Here is a 16,939-nt window from a genome sequence, read left to right as displayed (position 1 = left end):
AGATTCTCTTCCGGCTCCGAAGAGCTCGACCACCAACGCCGGGGCGGCAGAGGCTTGCAGGGCTGGCAGAGGTGGCGGCAGTCCAGCGTTGTTTCTCCCCTTCGTGCGTGTGTGTGTGTGTGTGTGTCAGACCCGCAGGAATGGCTAGTAAAGGTGGCGGCAGTCCGGCATTTGCGTTTCTCTGTGTGTCAAGCCCCGTGGGCTCGACACACAGGAAGGGGGGGAATGCCGGAATGCCGCTTCCCTACCAGCCATTCCCGTGGGTCTGACACACACACACACGCACGAGGGGGAGAAACAACGCTGGACTGCCGCCAGCTCTGCAAGGCTCTGCCGCTCCCTTCTCCCAGCAGCCTGTTCCGAACGAAGGGACAGTTCTTTTTTTTTGTTGACTTGAGTATAAGCCAAAGTGGAGTTTTTCAGCCCAAAAAGTGGGCTGAAAAATTTGGCTTATACTCAAGTATATACGGTATTTTCTTTTAAAAAATGTTATTTCACTGAAAGACTGCAAGAAACCATATTTCAGTTTATACTGAAATCATAATCAATCACCTTTATTCATAGGTAAGAAGGCTTTTTCTAAGATGCTAACAAATTTTTGTCTCATTTGCGCTTTGAACTGCTGATACCATTCCATAAGTATTTTCCTTCTTTGAATCTTTTGTTGTAGAGTCATATTTTGCTCTTTTTCTAAAACAGCAGGAAGCTCTTTCCAGTTTTTAATAAAGATAAAGGGAGCTCCCAGGGTCTTTAGTAATTGCAGTGGTGCTCTATGGTGCACAGATGAATTTCCACAATTGCCTGGTGTCATTACATCTTCTACCACAGGAACAGAGCCAAATGAACAAGCTTCATAGATTCTATAGCATTCAGTATTTACTCCCACTGGACATAACGTAAGATCACTCTCCAACAATGCATCTTGATAGATTCGCAAACTCTCATTAGTTTCTTGAGGAGTCCACCTAAAACAAGACAATAGTCTGAAAATGCATTGTTTTAAAGTAAATAAAATGACTAATAAAATATAAACATTCAGAATCTATTTTCAGTATAATACTTAGTGTAGTAGCTACAGCAGCAATAGAAATGCCTAAAGATTAGGCAAATCATTAAAATCTATTCAATTATTACTATTATACTTAGTAACTAGATTATATTTTTATAAATTATCTTGGATTTAAGCAAAGCAAATTTCCTCTGACTTCTAGTGATTTCTTGCACTCATTTTTGGCACCAGAACAGCAAAAATGTCTTTTTGATTTCTCTGTCCAGTCTATAAATCTATTATCCTTGAAGGTCTCAAGACAAGAGTTTATCAAGCTCAATTTTGTTTAGCATCTGAGCTCAGATAATGCCACTTTCTAAGTTAAGATAGATAAACTTTATTGTCATTTTTTTACTGTGGGAACAATGGCATACATTAAAAATGAAATTTAGTTGCTTGCTCTCAAAGTGTACACATACACAACACACATTTAAATATACTATATACACATATGTATAGACCTACACCCTTACATATAAGTAACATATAAATATTAATCACTGTTCATCTTGAATACATAACGGAAGGAGGAAGCTTTATAGTTCAGAAGGTTAATACTATATGGAACAAAACTGACTAATCTGGCTGTTCTGCTTTGGATACCACGAAGCATCCTCCCAGAAGGTAACAAGGAAAACAGGTCATGAAGAGGATGTGGTGTCCCAGACAATACTGTTGACCCTGCTCAAGCAATGCTCATATGCTATGTCCTGGATGGGAGGGAGGGAACTGCCAATAATCTTTTCAGCCATCCTCTTTGCACCGCCTTGTCTGAAAGCAGTAATGCTTCCAAACCAAACTGTGATGCTGTATGACAGGATGCTCTCAATCGTCCCTCTGTAGAAAGTGGTAAGGACAGGGGAAGGAAGATGTGCTTTTCTCATGCGATGCAGAAAATGCAGGTGCCGTTGTGCCTGCTTCACCAGTGTCTCACTGTTGAGCGACCAAGCCAGCCTACTTGTTAACTGCACACCCAGGAATTTGATGATAGTAACATTCTTAGAGACATTCTTAGAAGGGAATTCACAGAAGCTGTGATCAGCTGAGTCTCTGATCCTGTAGCAGAACTTCACTGTATTTCACACATTTAAATTTCATATGTAAACACCTGCAGCATTTTTAAAAGGCATCAGTTAGAACCCTTAAAACATTCTTATCCCCAATAATGTTGGCTATTTTCCTCCATTATTATAAAAATGATAACATTATATTGCTACTGAATGGAAGTGAAAAATACAATATTTTAATTTCTTAAAGGTTTCATGATTACAAATGATGTTTCTTACTGTTCTCTGGCTGAAATTGAACAGAGCTTGTGAAGCCCACTTTGCATCAATATCTCCAACACAATTTCTCTAGATGAATTCTTATAAACAGTTCCCAAGAAGTTACACTGATATGGTCTTGGTCTTTGGAGCATTGACCAACTTGGTCCAGCCACAGGAAAATGTCTATAACTATAAACAAAGAATTTCATAAACATACTAATTGGATTGAAAAGAATATTAGGCGTGTTAAAAGAGAACAATCCTATATGATCTGGGAATAACTGACTCAGTGGTATTTATTTTTCAATTTGGCAACACACGATTGCACTGTCATCTATTTGTTTATAAGTCAAAAATTTTACAGTTTTAAATATTAAAACTATTTTCATGTTAATTTATTTTATATACAAGAATCTGAGAAAAAATTCAAATTTCATGCAAATTTTAAAACTGTTCTTTGATTACATTCAATACTTACGTTGCTACTCCTAGAGGCCACTGAAAAATATCTTCTTCATTCACTATGGGGCTGTCATAAACTACAAAAAATCGTTCCACAAACCCTCCATAGGATTTTAAATAAGGATAAATCCATTCATTTTTGCACTGTTCGTTCCCAAGCAACACAACAGCAACATGTTGCAGCTTGTGCGTTTGCACTAGTGTTTGTGCATAATGTAGCCACTGAGTGGCATAGGAGATCTTTCCCTCTTCTCTGCCATTCAGTATTAAGACAACAGTTTCAGCTTCTACAGAGAAGTAACCAGGAATTACAGATGGGCCTGTGATGAAACTGTAAACAACAAAGCACAAACAGAAAAAAGTGCACAGGTGTATATGTGTGTGTATATGGTGCATGTGTCACATACACTGCTACACATATATGTACATAGAGCCACTTTAAGTAACAGTTGCCAGTTGCGTCTATTGGTACTAAAAATAATTTTACTCTCCTCTTTTATAAGATATATAAAAGCACTGTACAACTTCTCCAATACCAAAAGGGAATTACAATCTGTCAATGTCATCCCTTAATGCAAAGTCTTAAAGCTCACTGTTATGACAATGTGGATGCGAAGTGAAACACAATGGTGCCGTTATTTATCATACAAATACTGAGACTACTACATAAGGCTGCTGAGATTTCTGTTAACATACCAGTGTCCTTTTGTCCTGTTAGGTTAGTAGCATTTAGTCAATCTTGGCTAATTTCAAAACTTTAAGGAGTCTGGACCTAATTAGCCAAATGAAAGATTGCTATTAGGCTGCACGGAGGACTTAAAGAAATATCCTGCCTAATATAGTGTGATTAACCTGAATTCAGTTCTGTATATCTACCATAACATCATATTTCTGAAAGCAAACCAGTAAGATAGAAACAAAAGGATTGCTTTGGTTTTAAACGTAACAATACCGCAGTGTAAAAAGAATCTAATCAGTGCAATCAAAGCTGAAGTAGCCTATGTTTTTCAGGAAGGAAAGCTGACTGATCATGTGATTGATTATGCCCACTGGCTATCTTATCAGCTCATCTTTTATAGAAACACATCCTTGCACTTAGTTTTGGTATAATATAAGCTCCAATCCCTAGGCACTTTCATTTTGTGGAGGCTGAAAATATTATGCTTTGTGGGTAGCACCTCATTAAACCATTACTGCATCCAGCCTAAATGGAAGCATTATATGTTAAATGTAAAGGGTGCTTTCTCAAATCCAGCAAAGTTTAAAAAAGCACACAGAGTAATCTTTCCTCCACCTATGATGCTGAATCCAGAATTCCCAAGGTGTGTAACTTTTTTTTAAGGGAGTGCAAAGTCATTCAGCTTATGTAGTATTTCTGTTTTATCTGAATTAAAGTTTGGTTTATTAATCCTCAACCAATCCAAATCTCAAAATACCTATACAAGATTTTCTGAATCTTCCTAGGATTTGGAAATGTAAAATAAAGCTATATATTAGCCACATACTAATATATGTGTAAATGTAAAGAAATGCTGGCCTATTGTGCTAAGGTGACATTTTAGTAATCATACTCCCTATGGCTACTATATTCTAACATAGGTATGGGTAATCTTATCTCGTAGAGTCCGATCACTGTAGAAATCAGGAGCTGCTGATTACATTTATGATGCATGGGGAAAAAGCCAGAAGAGGTGAAATCAGGCCAAAAGTGTCTGTCCTTTCATCTTCATAAACCAGTTTTAAAATCTGATAAGGTCCAATTCATTTCCTTTTTCAAATAACAATAGTTTATTATTACATCTAGTTTTGATTCATCTGTGAAAAATACAGGTTAGGTAAATTTTCTGTATTGAAAATCACTGTCTGCAATGGTTTACTGCCACTAATTGAATATAAAAAACAAAAAATAAAAAATCTATATAAAGGGTAGGGTTTAGAACAGACAAATCAAAGGTTCCTCAAACCCAGTTTTAAGAATCTATTTATTTCTCCCATTGACAACAGAAGATATTCTTTAGTACTAAATAGGACAGGAAGAATCCATGTTGTTGAATAAACATTCATATAGGCATTTCCCATTATTTAATGTGTCAAATTATACTAGGCTATGAAAATACTATCTGTACATTGAAAAGACACATCATACAGATGATACCTGAAATATGATTTTCCTATTTTTATGCTTCCTTCTCTCCACTGAGCTTTTATATCTGCAGGCTCAAGCAAACCTTCGAAGATATGCTGCCATAAATAAAGGCCTATAAAATACAATTTACAATGTAATGATTAAGGAAATATTTGATGTTCTAAAAATTAATAAGATAAAAGTAGCCAAGATAAATATATAGAAAAATAAAACAAAGCAGAATAATTTCAAGAAAGAATGCAATACAAATTAGCTAGGTAGATTTATAGTAAGCCATAGCTATTAAGTGTAAATAATAAAATACAATTATAAACATTAAGGAATAAAAATTAGCTGTCTCCATACAATGCTAATGGGCAAATAACTGAGCTTTTACACAACCAAGGTTTGATTCCAGAATAATGATGTTCAAAGCAGAAATGGCAGCTTCTTCACCTAGGAATAAATAATCTGCTCCATTCAAGCTGTTTACCAAGAGATGGAAATTTTTATTAAGTCATTATTCCTCCGAATACTAGCTAAACAGGAAGTGTGGGATGCCTGAGATATTAAAGAATTAGTTCATCTATAAATAGAATGGGAACATTCAGATTTGCCCAGTTGTGGTTTTTTTAATAGTAAATCCTAGAAAGCAGGGTTTCCATAGTTTTGATATCTTACATTGACTTAATACATTTTGTAAAACAAATGAAATAATGAAACCCTAACTTACAGTTGCTCCTAAGAAGTCAAATCAGGAAGGGAACAAGGAAATAGCCTTTCCGGAAAAAGGTGATTTTCACTTTTCTCCAGGATGTGCTTGAAAATAACTGCTGCTTCTTTCTTGAATACAATTCACCGATGCTACCTTCCAGTAAACATATCTAACACTAATTTCAAAAGAAGAACTAAGTTCTGTAATTTGCACAGCACTAACGACTGATTATTCACATATAATAGGCACATTAGATTCAAAAGTAGCAAAGCATAGTTTTTGTTCATACAGATACAAAGACTCATTATAAATTACACTGAAAATATGAAAGTTTTGAATTTTAATTGATTGCTTTGATTTGCTGGAAGTATTCCAATTCCATTCTGATCACTCTGAAAATTTTCGTTTTTTTAGTTTGGAATAGCTGTTTTGTGCTTGAAATGAGATTATTTCAGAGGTTGCAAGAATTGTTTCAAGTCAGAACCTTAGAAACACAAAAGGTGTTTGGCCCTCTGACTGAAATCTATATAACAGTAACTATATACGGCATAGATAAATGAGAAATAGCAATAGCATTTATTATATAAAGCTTCACAGTGCTTTACACAGTGCTACAGAGTCAGCATATTGCCCCCAACAATCTGGGTCCTCATTTTACTCACCTGGGAAGGATGGAAGGCTTCATTTCACATTTAATTTGACCTTTATTTTTTCTCGAGGAAATCCTAATCAATATTAGTGAAATATACTTCTGACTTTCTTGGAATCCCTTTTAAGGTACAAATATATTATTTTCTAACACTTATATGTACTGAATACAATGACAGTTCAGAAAATAAAAGTTTGCAATTAAATTAAACAAGTTATTATATTAAAAAACAGCATTATATTAAAAAACATTTACCGGTACTTTGTTAATTACAAATGCTTACCAATAGCAGCTTTTCCCCAAATTTGTACCCTGAAGTCTGTGGGTTCTTGTTGCAATGACATCTTTTTCAGCAACTGAAGGCTACTTGCAGATTTCTGCTGCAAATAAATTTTCTCATCAACTTCCCAAGGATTCCATTCTTCAGTTCCCAAAATAGCATGTTCTAGGAATCAAAAATGAAAAATCACATGAAAATCTCATTTAATTGTTTCAAAGAGAGATAGTTACTCCAATATGCCTTTCAAATAATAATTGTTACAAACCTATTTTGTATGCATACTAACAATCAAGTATCAAAAGCATATAATGAAAACATCTACATTAATCACAATATCTCCAGATAGGAACCTATTTGAAATCTTGAAAAGCCTTCACCATTCAGGGCAGACAGGTAGTCTTCATTTTGCAACCAAAACTGGAGCCGGCAATTTGATTGTTAAGTGAAGCAATCTCTAAGTCAGGGCTTTTCAACCTTTTCACCCATTGTACCACTTTTAGGATATGGCAACATCCGAGTACCACCAGTCACCTAGCAAGGTGTTAAAAACTTGATGACCAAAAAAAAAAAAAGGAAAAAAGTGATGAAATACAGGTAGTCCTTGACTTACAACAGTTCGCTTAGTGACTGTTCGAAGTTACAATGGCGCTCTTCCTTCTGTTCGAGGTTTTCATTGTTGTGAGCATTTCTGTTGAGGATTGCCAACGGGGGTGGGAGGGTTTGGTTTGGTTTTTATTCCCCCCATCTGCTGGGTGGTTGCAGCAGGTTTTGGTCACTTCACATGACCCTGGGACACTGTGACCATCATAAATATGAATCAGCTGCCAAGCATCTGAATGTAAATCACAAGACCCTGGAGATGCCGCAACATTCCAGCTGATCGGCGCTTCTTCTGCACTCAGAAGCAGCGGGATCAGCGCCGAGCTCCAGCTGGAGCCTGGCACTGATCCTGGCGCTTCCTCTGAGCCCTGACAGACCCGAAGAAGCGCTGATCCTAGCGCTTCCGCTGACCCGACAGCCCTGCAGCTCCAGCCATCTCTCACTCAGGCTTGTGCAGTGCTGCCACCAGTTCAGCTCATTGCCCTCCCCCGCTACCACTTTTCTAGGATGGTCGCGTACCACCTGCCAGGTGCCAATGTACCACAGGTGGTACCTGTACCACTGGTTGAAAAGCCCTACTCTAAGTGAAGCTGTGATTGTGCTTATGATCTCACTTTAGTTTTATTTTACTTGCTACCCACATCCTTCTGCACCCATTCATCCCCTCCCTCAACCCATGGCTTACTACCGCTGGCCTATTAGTGAGCTGCTTGGGACTCACAACTCTTTCACAGCTTTCCCGTTGACTTGGTTGTAGGAAGCCAGCAGGAAGTTTAATTAGATTAATAAGATTAATAACAGCAAATAGGACTGCAAGAATTGTCATTACTAAGCGGTGCAATCATGCTTTATGAGTGCATTTTAAGAGACAGAAATTCCAGTCATAACTGCCATTGTAAGTTGAAGAATATTTGTATATTATACACAGGTAGTCCTCAATTTACGACCCCAATTGAGCCCAAAATTTCTGTTGCTAAGTGAGACAGTTGTTAAGTGAATTTTGTCCTAATTTATGAATTTTCTTGCCACAGTTAAATGAATCACTGCAATTGTTAAGTTAGTAACACAGTTTTTAAGTAAACCTGGCTTCCCCGTTGACTTTGTCAGAAACACAAAAGGTGATCGATCACAGGACTCCACAACACTGCAACTATCATAAATATGATTCAGTTGCCAAATGTCTGAATTTTGATCACATGATCATGGGGATATTGCAATGGTCCTATGTATGAAAAATAGTCCTGTCACTTTTTCAGTGCTGTTGTTAACTTTGAACAGTCACAAAATGAACTGTTGTAAGTTGAGGACTACCTCTACAAAAACAGTGGATATTACAAAAACCTAATTCACACATACCACCAAAAGTGTATATATATGAATTTTCTCTTAGTATGCATAAACTAATATTATATCGAGAAACAGTAAACAAAAGAAATGTTATTTCCTCAGCTTTCTAATGTTAAGGCTTACAGATTATAATAATAACTATGTAGGTGAAGTTTCAGCTACATATTTAGGTGTCCATTTAATTTGCTCCTTCTTTTCTTATTTTTTGAAAATTAGAAATTATCTTTAAACATTGGGTGGCTTTTCACTCATGTTATCTTCCAGTGTGCCTCAATACTGGACATCTGCTTTTCATACAGGTGAAGGGAACATACAATAGCATGGAAAAAATGAAGAGCTTGGGGTTCATGTAAAGTTTTACTTTAATTTTTTAAAATGTCTACGGAGATTCTCAATCATCCAGATCATGGTTGTTCCAAAGGGGCTTTTTCAAAAGGCAACTGGACTTTCTTGGTTTTTTTCCTTGAAAATGTTTTGCTTCTCATCCAAGAAACTTCTTCAGTTCTGAACTGAAGAATGTCTTAAGTAAATTTCAACAGTTCCTATGAAATACAAAAATAATTATTACAATCCTTTATAGAAATTATGAGATAAGAACATTATTTGGAGTTAGATAATAGATCAGAAATATACGAGAATGCAATTAAACTGTCAATCAAAGCCTAGTAACTTGAGGTACTCATTCCTGGCATATATTCTGAAGATAGTGGAAAACAGAAGAGAGAGGGAGTTGGGAAATGTGGGCAAAAGATGGAGCCCTATTAAAAAAACAACTCCATCTATCCGAAAGACAGAGTCATGAGAGACAGAAAACAAGGACTGATGGCCAATGAAAATGCTGTAATCAGTGGTGGGATTCAAATTTGTGAACAACCAGTTCTCTGTGTGGATGCTGCTTCCGGAAGTCTGTTCTGGGCCTGGGCAACAAAAAATTCACCATCGGTTCTGCCAAACTGGTCCGAACAGGCTGAATCCCACCACCAGCTGTAATATTAATGCACCTCTTTATAATCCATTTTCATTTATTTATAAAAGTTAACCTGATTCCTTATTTAAAAACAGTAACTTCTGTTCTATAACTTCTCCATATTCCACCATATCTCATTATTTTAGAATAGAAAAATAGTTTCTAATGTAGGAAAGGATTTGCTGGTGGTGTCTAACAGAGGTATCCTAGGTTAATCAGATTATGCTTTAATATGAAAAAAAAGAAAAGGAGCTCCTACAACAAGGACAGAAACTTATTCCAACTGTTTCACTGAAGTCAGTATGTTATTATTGTTGTCACTGTGTGTTGGGGGGTGGGAGCACAAAGGGAGGCTCAGCTAATTCAGTGTACACAGTTGTACTTTGACAATAAAGGCTCATTTCATTTCATTTCATTTCATTTCATTGTATAATGTACAGTATGAAGCAATCACAGTAGAACACTACTTAAATTTTTGTTTTAGTGGTGAATTAGTCTTGACTCCTGCTGATTGCCTGGAAAAATCCCTGCAATATTCTTGTCAAGGTTTTTAAGAAGAGGCTTGCCATTGTGTGCTTCATAGGGTTAAGAGAGTGATTGGCCCAAGATCACCAAGCTTCATTTTCAGCCTGATGCCTACAACCATCACACCAAACCAGCTCTTTATAACATAATTATGTCAAACTAAATTGACTACATGCTGTTATAAAACATAGGTCCAAAAGGGCAAATGGACCTGTTCTGCTCTTTCCTTTATTTTAACAGTACCATTATAGAACAAATCTAATATGTACCATAATTTTCATATTAAAAGACATTAAAAGATTTCAGAGATACTCCGGAGAGGTCCGGACGTTAATACTGAAGCATTCAGATTCTGAATTGTGAAAGTTAAAACATAAGATAGTTAACTCTGTGGGGATATGCGAATCCCTTGATGGGATTACTTGAAGCTTTATCTAACATACACAATAGAGAGGCCGGGATCCCGTTTTGCCATGCGCTGTACTGCTTAATGCGTCAGAAGATATGTTTAAGCCCTCGGCAGATGCGGATCTACTGAGTTCTGCCAGACTTACGGCTACCCTTGAAGCCGAAACCTGAAGGGCAAAAAAACCGTCTATTTCCACCTGATGGTGCTGGGGGGGGGGGAAGAGAGGGGGCGAAGCGTCCCCGTTTTCTTACCTCGCCCCTGCTTCTCCCGCTGGCCCGGCCGTGAGGCAGCAGGCCGGCGAGGCTTCAGGAAGACGCTGTAAGCCGCGTAGAGGGAAAAGACCAAGTAGGCGGCCAACAAAGCGGAGCAGAACCGCTTCCGAGTCAGCCGCATCCTTCACAGCCTAACCGAGACGGCCATCTTGCGCAGGTGTAGAAGGGCTTCGCATCGTGACACCACACTTAGGCGGCTAATGTTTTGGCCTAACGGGAATTGAACTTGGATTTGCTTGCTCCACTGTACTTTTTCCAACGTGGCCGCTTTAAGATGTGTGAACTTCAACTCCCAGAATTCCCAAGCCAGCGATCTGTCCTGGGAGTTGAAGTCCACGCATCTTAAAGAGACCAAGTTGGAAAAATATTGGCTTACTCTTCTTTAATAATTGCAAAATGAGCTTGTTGAATAATAGCGTTGCTGCTTTCCTCACTGTGATGTACTTAGTTGTAACCATCGTTAATAGCCGATTATACAGTTCTCGCTGTTTGGTCGACGTTAAATAAGAGAAACTTGCTATTATGGCTTGGTTTCCTGCGGTGATAACACGGAATCGGTGCCTATGTTATAATACCTGTGTATGATAAAAGTATTTGTAAAAGGCATTGCCAGAAGTTCTTAGCTCAAAAATTTATTTTGCTTTGAGAGTAGTTTAAGCATAATAATAACTTACCTGGTAGTATTGCAAATGCAATACATAGGGCTAAACACCAAAAATAGTTTTCGATTAATACATTGCACCAAATATAATTTTTGATTAATACATTGCAATTTACATATATATAATAAAATGGTGCTTTTTCAAATATGTTATTTAGTACTGTATAGGTACTTCATTTTTTATTGTTTCAAGTTAGCTGAAGTCAAAGTAATTTCATTTGTCTTCTGCTGATAAATTGTTTTGATTACAAGAAAAATTGAATGTTTTCTGATAGAATTTCAAGATGTGATATCTCTGATCCAAATTCATTGAAAATCTTTTTTTAACTTGGAAGAATACCAGGTATTTACTGTTCCCCCCCCCCCCATATACATGTAATTCCGCAAATCTCCTGATGATTGTTGAAGTTATGAGGGAGTGGGAGAAAATTCATGAACATAACAAATATTATGTTTTGCATATATTTACCATTTCACCCCCACCCTACCCCCTGCTCAATAAAATATTATTTATATTTTGTTGAGCAGTGGGGAGAATGGTAATTTTTTTTCTCCAGTGAATGATTTAAAAATAAAAAACATTATGATAGCACATATTTTTATATTATTTGTTTATGTTCTTTGAAATGTGAGTCGGTTTTTTTAAAAAAACATAGTAATTCATTCTTGATTAACATGTCCGGTTTTAGAAATAATTAAGTTGAAAAGGGCATAAAGTTCAAATTTCCTGCTTTGTGTAGGAATCAGATTAAAATATCCTGTAAAATTGGCTCTCAATCCTCTTTCTGAACACAACCAGTGAAAGTGTGTTTGCTACTTCCCTAAATAATTAATTCTATTGATCTCTTCAGACTGTAATTTTTTCCTTTCAACCTGAAATCTTTATTCTTGTATGCTAAATCCACTACAATATTCTCTGCCTTGTTTTCTGAAAGAAACCAATGAGGGGTACCTGACACAGACTTTGTAATTTGTTAGTTAACATAGTTACTTTGTATTTTAATTTGACTTATTTTCTATGTTCAGGCTCTTTACAGACTGGAATGTAGGAAAACATTTATCCTATGATTGTATGGATTGATTAGATCAGGGGTCCCCAACCTCTGGTCCTTGGACCAGTACCGGGCCACGGCATGCCAGCAACTGGTCCGCACAAACAAGCAAAGCTCCATCCGCAAGATGCAGGCAGCACACAAAAACCATGCACCCTCTGGTCCGTGGAAAAACTTCTTTCCATGGAACTGGTCCCTGGTGTCCAAAAGGTTGGGGATGTCTGGATTAGATAGTTTTAACATTCCTAAACTGAAAAGATAATTTACAGAAGGATATCCGGAGACTACCTCCTGATAAGAAAAAGTTTCTTAGTATCAACTGGCATCTGGTTATCTCACTTCAAACAAGCTTTGTAGCTGATTTTCTGTGCAAGGAGGTGTAATGTATTGGGATTTTACTTGAACTGTTTCATGTGTCTGTTTGAATGCTGCTTAAGGTTGCTCAATTGGTGTGTCTGTGTAACGGTCACTGACAAAGCCAGACTTGCTGTGTCCAGGAAGATCATTGGATGATTTGGGGCAGGAATGGGTTCCTTTAAGCCTATTGGCCGCCGCCTAGTGGCCAACCATATAAGTAGCTGCGCAGAAGCCTCTGTTTTAGTACTGTTCCTGTTTGCCTCAATAAAGCAATGTTCCTGTTTGCAACCTCTCATCTCGCTTACTGCCTACAAAGAACTCACTACACAACACTGGCGACGAGGATGGGATGCTGCTTCTTCAAAAGAGCTGAAAGCCACTAGGGGATTAGGCCAGCACAGTGCCTGGCAGGGACCGTATTTCCCCCATCAGTTGGCCTAGCAAACCACGCTAGCGACCACTCGCCCTGCGGTCTGGTCCCAGAGCCTACAACGAAGAAGCAGCAAGAGGCAATGCGAGACCGAGCCGCGAAGACCTTCACCATGTTGAAGGTTGGAAATCTCAAGGAATTTGACGTCACTCACCCAGTGAGATGGTCATCCTACATTTCAAGATTAGAGAACTACCTCCACACCAACCAAGTCACTGAAGATGGCCTGAAGGCTGCAACACTTCTCTGTTTCTGCGGGTCTGCAACGTTTGACATTGTGGAGAACTTAGTCGCAGCTGGAGTCCGTTACTTACATGGACCTGAAGAAACGGCTCGTTGAACATTTCCAACCGAAGCTGTCGGTGATAGCATGGAGGCACGCCTTCGAACGAGTTCAACAACCTAGTGAGACGACCACAGAATTCATGGCGGCGTTGAGACAAGCTTTGCGCCTGTGCCAATTTTCAGACTTGGAAGAAAGGCTTTGCAACCGATTCGTCTGCAGACTCAGGAGCAGAGAGTTACAACAAAAACTTTTTTGCAAAAGAGACTCTCTCGCTCCAAGAAGCGACAAGGCTGCCAGCAGGCCCATGAAGGCGTTGCGGCCCGCCAAAAGCATTCCTCACTAGGAAGCTGTCCACGAGGACGACGAGCATTCTGAAGACATCGACTCCGACCATGAAGTTGACAACATCCAACGGCAGCTGTTTGCCATTTCCCCAGGCAGAGCCAGATCCGGCTCCAGCAGCTCGCATCTTGTCAATTCAGGATTTGCCTGAGTTTGCCCTCCATGCTGGGGATGTGGCTGCAGAAACTGCTGCAGACAAAGTTTTAAGTAGAGTTTTGTCATGGATTCATACCAGGTGGCTGGAAAATAGCCCTGGACCAGAGTTCCAGAGCTATTTCACACGTAGACGCAAGCTTTCAGCTCACAAATGTTGCATTTTATGGGGGAGCAGGGTTATTGTCCCCAGTTCATTAAGGCACTGTGTGCTTCAGTCTCTGCATGAGGGCCATATGGGCATAGTCCGGATGAAGGCATTGGCACAGAGCTACCTAGGGTGGCCAGGGTTAGATAAGGCTATCGAAGGCCAAGTTCACGGGTGTTACACGTGTCAACAGTCCAGACCAGAAATGCCACAGGCCCCTGTCCACCAATGGGAGGGGACTCGTACACCGTGGTCAAGGATTCACATTGACTTTGCTGGGCCCTTTCAGGGACAGCTGTTTTGGATAGTGGTCGACAGCCACTCTAAATGGTTGGAAGTAATTCCTATATCTACTATGACTACTGCTAGGACCATCCAAGTGCTTAGAAAGCTTTTTGCCACACATGGGCTGCCGGACATCATAGTCTCAGAAAATGGAGCCCAGTTCACAGCGGCAGAATTTCAGGCCTTCTTGAGGACTAACCTCATAAGGCATGCAACATCGGCTCCCTTTCACCCCTTGATTAACAGGCAGGCCGAACACATGGTGCTCATGGCAAAGTAGTCACTCATCAGCATTGTGACTGGGGATTGGCACCATAGGCTAGCTGATTTTTTGCTTTGCCAGCACACTACGCCTTGCACAGCTACGGGCAAGAGCCCAGCAGAGCTTCGCTGGGGGAGAAGGCTAATCATGAAACTGGACAGGTTGCATCATGACCAGGTTGCAGCAGACACCACACGCCCAAATGCTCCAAGGGGGTTGCAAGTGGGTGATGGGGTGTGGGCCCGGAACGATGGGTATGGGAACTTGTGGGTGCCGGGTAAAATTGTCAAAATTTCGGGATCTCTTTCTTACAAGGTAAATATGGATAGGGGCAAGTCATTCGCCGCCATATTTATCAGCTGCGGAAGCATTTTGCAGAATGACCACTAAGTGAGGACCTCACAACAGATTCGCTCCTACAGCCAGAAACCAGCAACATAACAGAGCAGTTCAGATGCTCTCAGGACTCATGCAGTCAGTACAACGGGGAGGTGGTCGTAGATGGACACAGTCTGGGAGTGCAAAATGGGTCTGCTGATGGGAAAAGTCAACCTGAACAAGGCAGCAACTGTGCTAACTCTGCTTCTTCACTGGACTTTGGTTTGGGCTGACCTGGAATGGCCGGCCAAAGGGACTTGAGTCAATCTGACTCTCGTGAACTCATGAGTCCTGGTCTACCCAGCCCGGTGGGCAAGCTGGTGGACTGGAAGTTGCCTGGATCCCCCAGGCAGTCTGCAAGATCGCGCAGACCACCACCATATCTACGAGACTTTATTCTTAAATAATCTTAATAATGTTTGTGTACATTCTAGGGGGGAGGGGTGTAATGTATTGGGATTTACTTGAACTGCTTTCACTTGTCTTTTGAATGCTGCTTAAGGATTGCTCAACTGGTGTGTCTGTGTAACGGTCACTGACTTGCCAGACAAGCTGTCTCCAAGAAGACCATTGGAGGATTTGGGGTGGGAATTGGTTCCTTTAAACCTATTGGCCGCCGCCTAGTGACCAATCGTATAAGTAGTTGCGCAGAAGCCTCTGTTTCAGTTCTGTTCCTGTTTGCCTCAGTAAAGCAATGTTCCTGTTTGCAACCTCTCGTCTCGGTTACTACCTCCAACGAACTCACTACACAACAGTAACATTTTTTGGGGGGCTTCCGGTTTGTGTGCACGACACTGGCAGACGTTCTGGGAGAAGCTCTCCCCCTGCCGTCCAGTCTTTTTTCCTTGGAGGACCCTGCAAAGGGTTAAAAGTCACCCTGGAGGGGTGACCACTATGAGGAGGCTATCTCTCTGTGATCGCGGAAGGGCGGCAGCCCTCCGTTTCATCCGGTGTTACTCCTCTGGCCCGAAGAAGAGATTGGCCCTTAACATGGCCGATCACTAAGCCATTCCCTGCAGAAAGCCAAAATCATTATCAAGCACAATGAAGCAATCTGGAGGATTTGGATGAGACCTTACCCTTCTTACTTCCCTTCTTACTTTCCTATGGCCTTTTCTTGAAAATCTTTTCCCCCCTTCTTGAAAATTCGGTGACTGCTTACTTGGGGATTTGCAACCTTAAAGCCTCAAAAGAAATCAAATGACTAAGCTAAATAATTAAGCAACTCTATCTATACCTCTGAAATTTTTGGGCCACTAAAAAGTTTTTATTGTCTATTTTTACGGGGACCTACTACCCTATTTACTACTAAAATGAATTAATTGGATAAAAGACTTATATTACTCTGCAAAAGGATTATACATGCTATTGAGGACATCTTGTGGCAAAACCTGGTATAGCAAGTAATTTTTTTTTTTTTACTCTTGAGACCTGGCTCTAACAGATTTCTCCTTGACATTATCTTTAAAGATAAAAATTGAGAACACCTGGCACTGAAAACAACCTTTAGGAATAGTGGAGGTGGATATTTATTGACTTTTAATAAAATAGCCTCCACTAAAGGCCTATCTGTAAAATATTAGGGAAATGGAAGAATATATCCCACCACTTGACCATAAACTCATACTTGATACAATTTTGGCAATGACTGCAGAAATAAAAGCCAGACTTAAAGACAAATTTGATAGTACAAACTCACCAAATGAGACTCTTACTTCAATTGATGAACTGACAATCCAAAAACGAACAGAGGACGAGGTATTTAACAACAAAACAGGGGACTTTAAAGTACAACAAGTACAATCTACTGAGAGCCTTGAAGCCCAAACCTTGATTTCAACTATAAAACCTACAATCCAACAAGCAACAGAAGCTGAAGAAAGCAATACTAAGGTGGAGGATGCCAAAGGCCTTCAGA

General features: G+C 39.6%; 1 protein-coding gene across 2 annotated transcripts; it reads right to left on the bottom strand.

Moving 5' to 3' along the window:
- Positions 1–475: 475 nt before the first annotated feature.
- Positions 476–10,807, bottom strand: RXYLT1 (ribitol xylosyltransferase 1). Of its 2 annotated transcripts, none has more exons than XM_083366837.1 (6): positions 10,647–10,807; positions 6,551–6,712; positions 4,934–5,036; positions 2,795–3,109; positions 2,335–2,505; positions 476–965 (listed from the first exon to the last, which is right to left on the bottom strand). In XM_083366837.1, exons 1-6 carry the CDS (start codon positions 10,786–10,788, stop codon positions 545–547), a joined length of 1,314 nt encoding a protein of 437 aa, XP_083222963.1. In that variant the 5' UTR covers positions 10,789–10,807; the 3' UTR covers positions 476–544. The 2 variants fall into 2 exon arrangements, with proteins under 2 accessions (XP_083222963.1, XP_083222962.1); XM_083366836.1 differs by lacking the exons at positions 6,551–6,712; positions 10,647–10,807 and adding exons at positions 5,637–5,793; positions 6,281–6,535.
- Between the last annotated feature and the right edge of the window lie 6,132 nt (positions 10,808–16,939).

The sequence above is a fragment of the Vipera ursinii genome (genome assembly GCF_947247035.1).
Source record: "Vipera ursinii genome assembly, chromosome: 6".
NCBI lineage: Eukaryota > Metazoa > Chordata > Lepidosauria > Squamata > Viperidae > Vipera > Vipera ursinii.
This window is presented reverse-complemented; position numbering and strand designations above follow the sequence as displayed.